The following is a 15,225-nucleotide window of genomic DNA, read 5'->3' as shown; positions in this document are numbered from 1 at the left end:
CTGCACCTATGCTAGGGACACTTTTTCTCATTCCTGGTGCCAGTGGATGGGGCTAAAGTCCACCGGTCAATGAAAGTACTTCTCTCTATTCTCTGAGCACGGTCAGTCCCTTCAAAGAAGAAGTACAGATCTACAGCCAGGAAAGATGTTCTGCTGTGCAGTTTAAAGGGCCAGCATCCGGGCTACACTAAGAAATGATCCTGCTGTGCACCTCATACCACTATTTTTCTGACCCTCTTCAGATAAAGCTATTTAGCCATTATTGAAATAGATTGAATAGAAACAGAAATGGATCCCCACAGAAGCTGCATTATTTTATATGTGTGTCAGAATCTTTCTTAGTGTGCATGCTGAGCTCAGACAAAAATGCCTAACCAACAGATACAACTGACAGATATAAGCTTCCCTCTTCCTCCCCTTCTCAGCCATGTCAGTCAGAGAGATAAGGAACAACACAGGGGTTTAGCAGTCACATAACCACAGCAAAGTTCATGAAATGACGGTATTTCAAAAAAGTGACTTCTTTTTTTCTATCTTTCAGCATGTAAGGCAGTCCATTGAAAGGAATGAGCTGCCTACATGCACAACGCAGGTTGCAATGATGTAAACGTAACCCCAGATCCTTCACCCTCCACCTCACAATCCCATTAATACATTAGTATTCTCAGTCCCCTTTTATATCATCCCCCTTCACATTCCTATCCTGGCTCCTTTATATATCACCCTTGGCTTCCTCCCCATCCCCATGGCAGACACAGCAGGTCTAGAGCTGACATCAGGAGGTAGGACAGTTCTGAATGGAGCACAGGAGCTGTACAACTTTTCTTGTTAATCAGCTTTTGATTGGTTGCTAGGAATGCCTAACAACCAATCACCCGCTGCTTAACTTAAAAAGTTGACTTGGCAGCTACGTCCTCATCCAGAACTGGTTTACTTCCCGATGCCGATGGCAGCCTGTGGGGATGTCAGCGGTGACGACGGCTGAGGGGGACTGCCAGGTCCTAAATGGCAGAATTGTGACAGGCTGGGCGGAACAGTGGCTCGGTCCGCCATTTAGTGATTTTTTTACTGTTTTTTTTATTGTTTATTGATGCAGAACTCGAACAGGAGAGGGGTACAATTCTTTAGGGTCACAGGATACTCAACAATGATCAATAGCAATAAGGGAAGGACAAACTTCTTACTAATTATCTATTAGCATATTTTCTTGGAGGTAACCAGTGATTGGCCAGTATATCTACAACTCGATCAGAGCAGCCCCAGTCCATATAGCATCCTCTGGCACTTAGTTCCCTTCTGGCACTTGCCGAACTAACAGTCCACAGCAAGGTTTTTACGCAATGTCCCAGGAACTGTCTGACACCAAGCATCAACAGGAAGATCTTCAGTGAGGGAGATAAAAAGATTATTTTTCAGACCCAAGATATCAGTGAAGTGCTATCCAGTAGATGTAATACTCAGGCAATCTTCCTTAGGCACTAAGACATCTTAGCAGCTGCTAAGGTCCAGACTGCAATTTCTTGTCTATCTGGCTGTTACCCAGAGGCAACGGCCCCCTAAGAGACTGAAACCCTCCCTTGAGAGAAAGAACACTTTGTTCAGGTCTTCTGCATATTTATCACCTCCCCAGCCACCAGGTATTGGCTGGAGCTTAATAAACATTCAACTGATCATTTATATCTCAGAGTTCTATGCAGAGTCCTGGAAGATTCTTTCTGAGGCAGGTGGGAATAATCAAACTCTCAGCTTAGGAAACCCTGAACAGACCTTACACAATCAATCACTACTCCATTCTAGACATGTACGGTTTGTTTCATTCCAAATAAATATTCAGACAATTTTTTGTTATTCAGAGATATAGATAAAAAAATGTAAACAGAAAGGCTATGGGGGTACCTCATCCTAGATAGAAATTACAAAAACAAAGAATCAACATGGCAGATTATCACGGTACCATTGAGGAATTCATACACATAATACTTTATAATAAATTTATTTTACAAAATTAGATACATCGAAAACATAACTCTCTGGTTACGAGTCAATAAGTAATTGGTTCAGAGGAAGCTATTTTGTGAAACGCGTCAACCATATTTTTGACATATACTGTAACTACCAATGTTGAACCTCAAGAGAACATTCTAGTGATTTTACACATTTTTTCTATGTATCTAATTTTGTAAAATAAATTTATTATTAAATATTTTGTATGAATTCCTCAATGGTACCGTGATAATCCATCATGTTGGTTCTTTGTTTTTGTAAAATCGTTATTCAGAGATTCGGATATACCCGAATACCAGAATAACAGTATAAACAAGATTTACGTAATGCTCCAAATAATGAGACAAAATTTGTTTGAATTCCCAAAATACAAATTGAAACTTGAATTGAATTTTACATCGAACACTAGTCGAATTCGACTGTAGACATATTTCTGAAATCAAAGACTGTGTGTGCTATTAGAGTACCATTTTGAAATAATGCTGTTTTTGTTAAGGTCATTTAAAGAGTCCTTGCAATCATTTGATGAAGATTTTCTTTTGTTTGTTCACTTTGCCACATTCAAAAAAATAAAATCTAACAGTTTTTGATTTGACTGATTTAAAATTTATCAATTCAAACGTTTAGGATCTGAAAGAATCTGTAAAATTCGAAGAAAATGTCAAAAAGACATAAAACAAATTCTGAATATGTATTGAACGAATCAACCAAATGTAACAAAACAAAATAATTAGATTAACAAATCTAAACGAAACAAAACAAATGTTTTCGTCATGCACATATCTACTCTGTTAACTACAATGGAGCCAAAAACGAAATTTATCTAGCAACCCAACCGGAAGCGGGCACTACATCTATTAAACAGATAGAGTTAAAAAAGCAATTATGTAGAGAACATTTATGCCATTGGTTAAATGCTTCTTAAAATTCTATGTTGTATTTTATGTACAGTTTATTCTAAAATCTCAGAACACAATAAATGAACAATCAGAAATTGTAGATCTGTCAAAGCTTTAACTGCCATTGGTCCTTGTTCTATTTTCTATCTTTTATCGTTCGCTTTTTTACCAACCATTGTAGTCTGTTAATCATTGTAAACACCATAAAAACAAAACAAAAAACAAAAGCAACGAACTTGTACATACCTGTTTACTTTTACTCAGGCATAATTTACTTCCATCTATCACAGTAAATATTTTTATTTTATATCCTTTCAGTTCAAGGTATCCACTTTTGTCACCATCACTGGGCCTAGGACTCTTGTTGGCTTGTGTTTTCATCGCCTGGTCTAGTACGGTTAGCCAATCATGTCTGAGTGCTGAGAAAGAACACAAATTAACAGTCACTTTTATACAGAATCAAACTAAACCTAGAATAAGCATGTAGGAAATGAAAGTCACAGAAATGTAATGCCGCGTACACACGATCGGAATTCTCGTCGGAAAAAGCTCTGGTTTTCCCAACAGAATTCCGACGGAATTCGGCTCAAGCTGTCTTGCCTACACATGGTCACATCAAATTCCGATCATTTATAACGTGGTGATGTACAACACGTACGACGTGACTAGAAAAAGAAAGTTCAATAGCCAATAGCTTCTGTCTCGTAGTTGAATCTGAGCATGCGTGATTTTTGGCGTGTCGGAATTGCATACACACGATCGGAATTACCGATAGAAAGTTTTTCCGTCTGGAAAATTGAGAACATGCTATCTGTTTTTGGCTGGCGGAAATTCGGACAGCTAAATTCCAATGGAGCATACACACGGTCGCATTTTCCGATGAAAAGCTCTCATCTGTCTTTTTCTGGCTGGAATTCCGATCGTGTGTACGTGGCATAAGAAATCTTTATCTTTGTACCAGTTCCAGAAGTTACTGACTGAGCAAGTACAGAAGTAAAATAATCAGAATGACAGCCAGGTAACAAGCATTTTCAGAACACAAAGCCAGCAATGGCACCTTACACAATTCTCTCATGACAGGTTTTCTTTAACCACTATACCCCCGGAAGAATTTACTCCCTTCCTGACCAGAGCACTTTTTGCGATTCGGCACTGCGTCGCTTTAACTGACAATTGCGCAGTCATGCGACGTGGCTCCCAAACAAAATTTACATCCTTTTTTCCCACAAATAGAGCTTTCTTTTGGTGGTATTTGATCGCCCCTGCGGCTTTTATTTTTTGCGCTATAAACAAAGAAAGAGCGATAATTTTGAAAAAAACGCATTATTTTTTACATTTTGCTATAATAAATATCCCTCAAAAATATATTAAAAAAATGTTTTTCCTCAGTTTAGGCTGATACATATTCTTCTACATATTTTTGGTAAAATAAAATCGCTTTTTGTTAAAGAATCCACCTTGCTGGGAGTCCCAGAATTGCTTGTGTCTCTAGTCTCTGGACCCTGGGCAAAACTTTTCTTGCCCCCCATGCAGTTTCGCTCTCCACCTGGTCTGAGACATACAATAAATAGCAGCTAGACTCAAAATCAGTTTACTGAATCAGATTAGGCAGCTATTGCGATTGGTTGCCAAAGGTTACAGTGTATCATTGCTGCTCACTGACTGGTTGCTAGAGGTTACAGCACACATTATGGCTCACTGATTAGTTGCTAGAGGTTACAGCACATTATTTCTGCTTGTTGATTGGTTACTAGAAATGACTGTGGATATGACCTCAGGGGGGCATGATCTACATATCAATGCCGCCGGCCGCCACTATTTACTAGGGATGAGCTTCGTGTTCGAGTCGAACATGCGTTCGACTCGAACATTGGCTGTTCGTCCGTTCGGCGAAGTCCAAACATTTTGGTGCGTTCGCGCCAAATTCGTGTGGTGCTCACGGCCCACAATGCACTGCGATGGCGCAGTGCATTGCTGGCTCATGATTGGCCAAGCATGCACTGTGACCCCGCATGCTTGGCCAATCGCAGCGCCAGCAGCGAGGAGAGCCATGATTGGCCACAGGCAGGATGCCTGTGGCCAATCATAGCTCAGGCTGTGTAGTGCACGCCCCACACTATATAAGGCCGCCAACGCGGCGGCCTTGTGTAGTGTGTTGGCGTCTGAAGCAGTGGGTGTTCTGTGTACCTTCAACACAGTACACACCGATCGTTTTCGGCCGATTTTCGATCTTGCTGTTGTGTAGTGGTTATTGTCTGCGTGCCCTGACCGCAGTATACACCGCTATATTCACCTCACCTATATAGCTAGTGATCTATCTTTTATAATAGAGCTTGCAGTCAGTAGTGTTAGGAGATAGTGCGTGCTGTCTGTGTGCTCTGTACCCAGTACATACCGCTATATCCACCTACATAGCTGTTCTCTATTTGAGCCCACTTGCCATCTGCAGGAGTTATTGGAAGTTGTGTGTGCTTCCAGCACAGCACAGTATACATCTGTATATACCCCTTTATCTCTGGTGTTCTATAATAAAGGCATCTGCAGGAGTTAGTGGGTGTTCTGTGTACCTTCAACACAGTACACACCAATCATTTTCGGACGATTTTCGATCTTGCTGTTGTGTAGTGGTTGTTGTCTGCGTGCCCTGACCGCAGTATACACCGCTATATTCACCTCACCTATATAGCTAGTGATCTATCTTTTATAATAGAGCTTGCAGTCAGTAGTGTTAGGAGATAGTGCGTGCTGTCTGCGTGCTCTGTACCCAGTACATACCGCTATATCCACCTACATAGCTCTTCTCTATTTGAGCCCACTTGCCATCTGCAGGAGTTATTGGAAGTTGTGTGTGCCTCCAGCACAGCACAGTATACATCTGTATATACCCCTTTATCTCTGGTGTTCTATAATAAAGGCATCTGCAGGAGTTAGTGGGTGTTGTGTGCCTCTAGCACAATATACACTACCCAACTGCTTTTTTACCCAACTCCCTTCAAGCCATTACCATGTCTGGAAGGCCAGCAAGGAGAGGCAGACAGGCGCGAGCTGATAAAAGAGGGCAAGCAGGCTCTGTGTCTAGAGACAACAGTGCTGGTCGTGGACGCGGTGCATTGTCATCAGCACGTGGCCATGGGACACGCTTGTCCTTCTTTTCGGCAGCTGGACATGTTGAATCGCAACATGCCAACGACTTGGTAGAGTGGATGACCAAGCCCTCTTCATCCTCCTCATCCTCTCTCACCCAGTCTCAGGGTACTAGCAAAGCAGCTGCCAACGCATCGTATTCCCTCCTCTCAATGTCATCATCAGTGACTCCTTCCCTAGACCCACCACGTCCTCCTGAGGAGTCTCCTGAACTCTTTGAGCACAGTGTTGGGTACATGCTCCAGGAGGATGCCCAGTGTTTGGTGGGCTCTGATGATGACACTCAGCTAGAGGAAGGCAGTAGCGTGAGCGCAGAGAGAGGGGATGCTCAAGAAGGACAGCAATCTGGCAGTCATGTTCCACAAGCTGCAGCATACTGCCAGGTTTGCTACAGCGATGAAGAGGGAGGGGATGATGAGGGCACTGACTCCACGTGGGTGCCTGGAAGGAGAGAGGAGGAGGAGGAGGCACATGTCCAACGAGGCAGGATGCCCTCCGGGGGCCAGCTTAGGGGAAGCACACCGACTGAATCACACCGCAGAGCTCCGCCTGTGCAGAGCGCTGCCTCTGCGCGTTATTCTAAAAGTTCTTTGGTGTGGGCCTTTTTTGAGACGAGTGCATCAGATCGCACCGCTGCTATTTGCAACATATGTCTCAAGCGTATCTCACGTGGCCAAAACATCAGCCGCTTGGGCACCACATGCTTGACCAGACATATATTGACCTGCCATGCAGCTCTTTGACAAGCGTACCTCAAAGACCCACACCAAAGAACAAAGCGGACCTCTCCTTGCTTCTCATCAGCTGGCATCTCCAACCCCACTAGACCTTCAGTCCTCTCTGAAACCTGCTCTGAGAGGAATGAAGGTGTAGAATTAGGTGTGTCACAGCCAAGTGCTTCCGGGAACTCTGCTAGCGGTACACCAACGTCCGATTATAGCAGGCAAATGTCCCTGCCCCAGCTGCTGGACCGGCGAAAGAAGTTCACTCCCAGCCATCCACATGCCCAGCGGTTGAATGCTAGCTTGGCTAAATTGCTAGCACTTCAACTGCTGCCTTTTCAGTTGGTAGACTCGGCCCCCTTCCGTGAGTTTGTACAATGTGCGGTTCCTCAGTGGCAGGTCCCGAAACGCCACTTTTTCTCACGGAAGGCGATTCCGGCTCTCTACCGGCATGTGGAAGGCAATGTCCTTGCCTCGCTGGACACGGCGGTCAGCGGTAAGGTGCATATTACCGCTGACTCATGGTCCAGCAGGCATGGACAGGGACGTTACCTGTCTTTCATGGCCCATTGGGTCACTCTTCTGGCAGCTGGGAAGGATGCAGGGCAAGGTGCAGTAGTGTTGGAGGTTGTTCCGCCACCACGCCTCCAAAATGCAACTATTGGTTGTGACACACCTCTCTCCTCCACCCCCTCCTCTTCCTCCATGGCCTCTTCCAGTGCTCTGTCCTCAGAACCAGCGGTGCTCTGTAGGCGTTCCAGGGGCTACGCAAGTACGCAGGCAAAACGATGCCATGCCGTGCTTGCGCTGGTTTGTTTGGGGGACAGGAGCCACACTGGGGCGGATGTTTTGTCAGCTCTGCAGGGGCAGGCCGAGAGGTGGTTGACACCACGCCAGCTTAAGCCAGGAATGGTGGTTTGCGACAATGGCACCAACCTCCTCTCCGCCCTCCGACAGGGACAACTGACCCATGTGCCCTGTGTAGCTCACGTCCTTAACCTGGTGGTGCAGCGGTTCTTGGGCAGGTACCCCGGCTTACAGGATGTCCTGAAGCAGGCCAGGAAAGTCTGTGTGCATTTCCGCCGATCATTTAATGCCTGTGCTTGGCTGGCTGATCTCCAAAAGGAGTTGAACCTGCCCAAGAACCGCCTTATATGTGACTTGCCCACCAGATGGAACTCAACATTGGCCATGCTGCAGCAGCTGCACACGCAGCAGAGGGCCATCAATGAGTACCTGTGCGACTACGGCACCAGGACAGGGTCAGGGGAGCTCGGTTTTTTCTCACCACGCCAGTGGGGCATGATCAGGGATGCATGCACTGTCCTGTCACCGTTTGAGGAGGCCACAAGGATGGTGAGCAGTGACAGTGCATGCATCAGTGACACTGTACCTCTTGTCCACCTCTTGGAGCATACGCTGCGTGGAATAATGGACAGGGCACTTGAGGCAGAACAGAGGCAGGAAGAGGAGGACTTCCTTGCCTCTCAAGGCCCCCTTTATCCAGACAGTGTTCCTGCTGTGCCACCCATCACACAGGAAGAGGATGAGGAGGAGGAAGAGGAGGAGGAGGATGATTGTGTCAGCATGGAGGTGGAGGCTGTCACTCAGCATCAGCATCAGCAGCAGCAGTCTTGTAGGGATGATTTACAGTCCCAAGAAACACGTGGACTTGTACGTGGCTGGGAGGAGGTAGCTGCGGATCATGTTGTCCTTAGTGACCCAGAGGACTCCGGACCGAATGCCTCAGCTAACCTACGCTGCATGGCCTCCCTGATCCTGCAAAGCCTGCGGAAGGATCCTCGTATTCTTCGGATCAAGGAGAGGGACCATTACTGGCTGGCCACTCTCCTTGATCCACGGTACAAGGGTAAGGTTGCCGACCTTATCTTGCCATCGCAGAGGGAGCAGAGGATGAGACATCTCCGGGAGGCCTTGCAGAAAGGTCTGTGCAACGCATTCCCAGAGACTGGGAGGTTACAAACTCCTGGTCCTGGACAACGTGTTGCTGAGGCATCGGTCAGAAGGAGCGGTGGAGAAGGTGGCCGTCTGACTGATGCTTTCAGACAATTTTTTAGTCCGCAGCCCCAAGGTATGATCGGTTCCAGCACCCATCGCCAGCGTCTGATTTACATGGTGCAGGAATAACTAGGGGCAAGGTCAGACTTGGACACCTTTCCCACCGAAAATCCTCTGGCTTACTGGGTCTTGAGGATGGATCACTGGCCAGAGCTTGCACAGTATGCAATTGAGCTACTGGCCTGTCCTGCATCCAGCGTTCTTTCGGAACGCACCTTCAGTGCTGCTGGTGGCTTTGTTACCGATCACAGGGTGCGCCTGTCCACCGAATCAGTTGATCGACTGACCTTCATCAAGATGAATCAGTCTTGGATCACCCACAGCTACCAAGCACCTGAACAGAATGTAACAGAATATTTTTTTTTGAAATATCACATCCCTTCAAGACTGCCTATGCTGATGCTGAGTGACTGTCCTGTTATGTTGATTGTCTATCCTCTTCCTCCTCCGCTGATATGTTGGAAGAACATTTCTGGTTCTGGTTGATGCCATCAGCCCAATTTTTCTGCCCCTGTTTAACAGGGGCGTTTAAGTACAATTTGTGATGCAATGCTTTGCAGCAGGGCTAATTCCTGCAATCAAACAAGAGTATATGGGAGAGGTTGCAGTGTGGTGGCACCAGCACCAGTGCCTAAGGCCCAATTTTTCTGCCCCTGTTTAACAGGGGCGTTTAATTACAATTTTTGATGCAATGCTTTGCAGCAGGGCTAATTCCTGCAATAAAACTAGAGTATATGGCAGAGGTTGCAGTGTGGTGGCACCAGCACCAGTGCCTAAGGCCCAATTTTTCTGCCCTTGTTTAACAGGGGCGTTTAATTACAATTTTTGATGCAATGCTTTGCAGCAGGGCTAATTCCTGCAACAAAACTAGAGTATATGGCAGAGGTTGCAGTGTGGTGGCAACAGCACCAGTGCCTAAGGCCCAATTTTTCTGCCCCTGTTTAACAGGGGCGTTTAATTACAATTTTTGATGCAATGCTTTGCAGCAGGGCTAATTCCTGCAATAAAACTAGAGTATATGGCAGAGGTTGCAGCGTGGTGGCACCAGCACCAGTGCCTAAGGCCCAATTTTTCTGCCCCTGTTTAACAGGGGCGTTTAAGTACAATTTTTGATGCAATGCTTTGCAGCAGGGCTAATTCCTGCAATAAAACTAGAGTATATGGAAGAGGTTGCAGTGTGGTGGCACCAGCAGCAGTGCCTAAGGCCCAATTTTTCTGCCCCTGTTTAACAGGGGCGTTTAAGTACAATTTTTGATGCAATGCTTTGCAGCAGGGCTAATTCCTGCAATAAAACTAGAGTATATGGAAGAGGTTGCAGTGTGGTGGCACCAGCAGCAGTGCCTAAGGCCAAATTTTTCTGCCCCTGTTTAACAGGGACATGTAATTACAATTCTTGATATAATATTTCACAGGAGGGCCCCTTCCTGTGCCCACCCAGAGTAACGGTGAGGACTTATAGTGTTGTGGCACCAGCACCACAACCACCAAAGGTCAATTTTTCTACCACTGTTCAACAATGGCATGTAATTACAATTCTTGATATAATCGTTCACAGCAGGGCGCTCCAGCGCCCACCAAGAGTCACTTTGAGGGCTTACAATGTTGTGGCAAAACCAACACCTTGTTCCGCCATTTCTGCAGAGCATATAGGGCAGGCCCCTACTTTCAAACATCCAATTTACAAACATCTCCTACTTGCAAACGGAAGGAGACAACAGCAAGTGAGATGAAAAAAGATGGACGACAAAACAAATTATACAGGGGTGATAACCCTTCCCTATGTTTTCCAAAAAGCTTAAAAATAGTTTTTTTGACTGGAGCTACACTTTAAAAATGTACCAGTTGAAAATTACAAACAGATTCAACTTAACACAACAAACCTACACAGTCCCTGTCTTGTTTGCACCGCCTGTATACTGCTGTTCTGAGTATATAGGGCCTGGGGGCCACACGCATTTCCTTTTTTTAATATGGGTACAGGGTTCCCCTTAATATGCGTACAAGACCCAAATAGGCTGGTAATGGGCAGGGAGGGCTACCCATGCCATTTTTCTCAATGATTTTCAACCATATTGCAGGAACCAGATATAACATTAAAACCGCAAGCAGTTTTAAATGGTGTTATTTCCGTTTAATGTCATTTTGTGCAGGGACTGTTCTAAACACGGGAAACACGTGGCACTTCACAGGCATACTACAGACACCCCCCAGGCACCATATTTAAAGGAATATTTCACTTTTTTTTTCACTTTAATCGTCATTAAAATCAGTGCTCCCGCCAAAACGGCCATTTTTAAAAACATTTTAGGCATTGACCCATGTCCCCTGGGGCAGGAGCCAGGTCCCCAAACCCTTTCTAGGACAGTATCTTGCATATTAGCCGTTAAAATTAGCACTTTTCATTTCGAACGTTCGAGTCCCATAGACTTCAATGGGGTTCTAAAGTTCGTTCGAATTTGGGGTCCGTTCGAAAGTTCTGGTGCGAACCGAATCGGGGGGTGTTCGGCTCATCCCTACTATTTACATATGAATGCCAGTAATTTACATGTAAGCACAGAGTCAGGTGAGTCATCTGTACACAACAATAGGGCAGAGCTGGGCAGCATTAGTAGTAGCACTTCACACTGAGATATTTGGACACAGCGCAGGACTAAAATCTCAAGGGACGAGGGCATTTAAACCAAGATAGTTAGAAAGTATAAGGTAGAGGATTTGGGCCCCACAATAATAATAGAGCCCAGGGCAGTTGCCCCCTTTGCCCTGCCTTAATAACGGCCCTGTTCTCAAGGCTTGCCTACACCCCAACCAATTTCAACCCACAATAATGCATAAAAAGGCAACCAGTGCCTGGTTATTGTGAGAGGATCTGTCCAAGTGGTGTGTTTCCGGCTGCCTGGGGACCCAAACAGGAAGAGAACCTGGGACAAATAAGCAGGACCATCAGGGGACTGTGTTACACTAGTCATCAGGGACAGGTCTGACATAAGGTATCAAGACCTTGCTTTTACCACGATGACCACTTCTACAAATCATGGTAAGTCAGGAATGCCACAGGGAGACCACTGGAAATACTCGTAACTAGTCCTTTACCTTCTGCTTACCTTCTGTGGGCACAGTTTCCATAATGAAGTTCCTCTTTCTTTAAGAACACATACATAAAAATCCAAAAAACTGTGAGGTCACCTCTAAAGAAAATTCTCATAGTGGCCAGCAAAGCAGATGCATGTAGTTTATAAAGGTCCACTTTGAACCGGGCATTTTGTTTTCTAATATATACTGTACGATTAGCTATGCAATGATGTGTAATATACCCATAAGCTATGTACCTGCATATCATTTTTCATTCTTGAAGTCACAGAAAACACAAAAGATGGAAAATAGGTTTTGTCTTTCATGAATCCATAGTGTGTTGTGCATGAGTAATGCTATTTTCAAAGAACATGGTGTTATCTCCTGATTCCCCACCAAGACTATTTATTTATAAATCAATTTATGTATTTTCATGCTGGAAAAGAGAATGTGATAATATATACAGGCACAAGCTGACTGTCGCTGCGTACATTATATTGTAAAATATGTGAGAAACACAAAGCTGCACTCGTCATCACACAGCAAAATGAGTCACCCCTGATAAGTATTAGTGCGCAAAGTCAGCCAACACAGGAGCTTGTTTAATAAGTGCAAACAGCAATATCATACCACCGAGCCTCACTATTCTTCAGGAAAGAGGATTCCTGACTGCTTGCTATTGATTACTTCAATTTGCATGTTGCTATCTGTTTTTAAAAAGGGCATATATTTATTTCTTCCCTTTTATTGGCAAAATAACAGGTTTAATTTACTTTATAATGTACCGTAACTAATGGATTCGAGGTGGTTAAAAGGTGAAATTTATCCAAGCTGCACGTGTTATATTTTATCTCTAGATGCTCAAATATACTGTAAATCTTGTGCCTTAATGATATTATTCTGCGAGATGTTAGCAAATTATAGCAGCTATTCTCCCTATTCATATGCATTGCCTATCACTCTTGTAAAAGACTCAGCAGCACCTGTAATTGTAGTCATTGCAACCATAGACATGTCCCCAAACCTCCTGCACATGCCGGATCAGGGAACTCTTCACAATAAGGCCCCATTTACACTGGCCTGCACAGTAAAACACAGGCTAGGTGAGCAGCAGGTCCAGGAAGGGAAATGTGCATTATAGCACATCGCAATGCACTTTTTTTCAATTTTATTGAAATGTCAAAAATGCATTTTATTAATTTATATGTACTGTAGCTTGGCAGTAGTGTGTAGAAATGGACAATATACAGAGTCTTCATGTTAGCTCCAGTCTGTTGTGGGAAAACAGCATCAGTTAGAGCCCTTTCACACTGCCAGCACCCGAAAAACGCTTGTAAAGTGCCACTTATACTAGCGGCGCTTTACCAGCTTTTTCGAGCGCTAGTGGGGTGCTTTTAACCCCTGCTAGTGGCCAAATAACGGGTTAAAAGTGCCCACAAAGCGCTGCTGTCAAAAGCACTTTGCAGGCATTTTTCAGGCGCTTTTCAGGTGTTTTGCAGGTGCTTCCCATTGATTTCAATGGGAAGGGGCGCTTTAGGAGCGGTGTATTCACCGCTCCAAAAGCACTGCAAAGAAGCTCCTTGCAGGACTTTTTTTGACGCCCTGCCAGCACAGCACCTCAGTGTGAAAGTACTCAGGCTTTCACATTGGGATTGCAGATGAGGCTTCTTTCAAGCGCTTTAAAAGCACTTTTTTTTAACGCTAAAGCGCCTGAAAAACGCCTGAAAAACGCCCCAGTGTGAAAAGGGTCTGATTCTAGGTGCACTTGCACATAGTTTTTGAAGGAATTCTGCAGGTAAAAGCCTCACATCTTTGAGAACTAACCACAGATCATCTGTGGATGTAAGTTTCCTTTTATCCCTCTGTCTCTTCATTTAATCCCAGACAGACTCAATGATGTTGAGATCATGGCTCTGTGGGGGCCAAACCATCTTTTCCAGGGCTCTGTTTACACTTAAAGCGGAGTTCTAACCTAAAGTGGAACTTCCGCTCATCGGGTTCCTCCCTCCCTGGTGCCACAATTGGCACCTTTCGGGGGGGGGGGGGGGGGTGCAGATACTGTACAGGTATCTTCACCCAATTCTGGGAATAGCTACAGATGCCCAATCCTGTCCCCCCCCCCCCCCCCCCCACGCTGTGCTCTGGGAAACACACAGTTCCCAGAACACAACGGGGACCAGTGAAGACCCACAGTGCGCATGCGCAGTAGGGCAGTCAAGCCGCAACGATTCACTTCCTGATTCCCTCACAGAAGATGGCAGCAGGGGCAGCTGAGAGACGAGCGATTGCTCGTCATCTGCTGCCAACATTGCGGGCACCCTGGACAGGTAAGTGTCCATTTATTAAAAGTCAGCAGCTGCAATATTTGTAGCTGCTGACTTTTAATTATTTTTTTTAAGGTGGCCCTCCTCTTTAATGTAATTGGCTGCATGTTTGGGGTCATTGTTCTGCTGCAGAATACATTTGGGGCCAATCACACACCTCCCTGATGGATAAGTATCTGCCTGTATTTCCCAGCATTGAGGACACCATTGATCCTGAAAAAATCTCCAACTCCATTTTCAGAAATGCATTCTCCAACCTGCAAGGAACCTCCACTATGCTTCACTGTTCCCTGCAGAAATGCATTATTGTTCCGCTTTCCAGCCCTTCGGCGAACAAACTGTCCCCTCCTACAGTCAAATATTTCACATTTTGGCTCATCAGTCCAGAGGACCTGCTGCCATTTTCTGTATCCCAGTTCCTATGTTTTCTTGCATAGTAGAGTCACTTGTTTCCACATCCTATACATGAAAACATAGGAACCGGGGTGCAGCAAAATGGCTGCATGAAGAGACAGAACAATTTGAGGCAATCTACATCCACAGAATATCTGTGGTTAGTTCCCCAAGATGTTTGGAACAACCTACCTGCCAAGTTCCTTCAAAAACTGTGCGCAAGTGTATCTGGAAGGATTAATGATACAAATATTGATTTGATTTGGATTTTTCTTCTGTTCATTTACTTACTATTTTGTTAATTTATAAAAAATAAACTATTAACATGTCTATTTCTGAAAGCATTCTTAATTTAAAGCATTTTTTTCACACCTGCCTAAAACCTTTGCACAGTAATATATAAAATATACTGTATCTATACCTCATGCATCTTCCTGTTATGGGGTGGCAACAATGCAGCACTGCTCCTGTTGCCCTTCTCATGTAACCTGCACCTGCTTGCACTATAGTGGGTTGCAGGGGTGGCTATCCGGATTATCATTGCTGATTAACAAGCCTGTAGCTTCTCCTGGCCACACCTACTCCCATCCA

General features: G+C 44.9%; 1 protein-coding gene across 3 annotated transcripts in view; it reads right to left on the bottom strand.

The window, feature by feature from the left end:
• The window catches only part of ARAP2 (ArfGAP with RhoGAP domain, ankyrin repeat and PH domain 2), a 609,403-nt gene that overhangs the window by 495,926 nt on the left and 98,252 nt on the right, over window positions 1-15,225 (bottom strand). For all 3 annotated transcript variants that reach the window (XR_013272356.1, XM_077477663.1, XM_077477664.1), the window contains exon 9: window positions 3,150-3,322. Coding sequence is in view for 2 of the 3 variants with exons in the window: in XM_077477663.1 (XP_077333789.1) it covers window positions 3,150-3,322 (173 nt within the window). In the remaining variant the exon portion in view is untranslated. The remainder of the gene's footprint in view (window positions 1-3,149; window positions 3,323-15,225) is intronic.

The sequence above is a fragment of the Lithobates pipiens genome, unplaced genomic scaffold (genome assembly GCF_037356315.1).
Source record: "Lithobates pipiens isolate NorthernLeopardFrog02 unplaced genomic scaffold, aLitPip1_a1.2 Scaffold_13, whole genome shotgun sequence".
In the NCBI taxonomy this organism is placed as follows: domain Eukaryota; kingdom Metazoa; phylum Chordata; class Amphibia; order Anura; family Ranidae; genus Lithobates; species Lithobates pipiens.
Note: the sequence above shows the minus strand (reverse complement) of the source record. Positions and strands in the feature narration are given on the sequence as shown.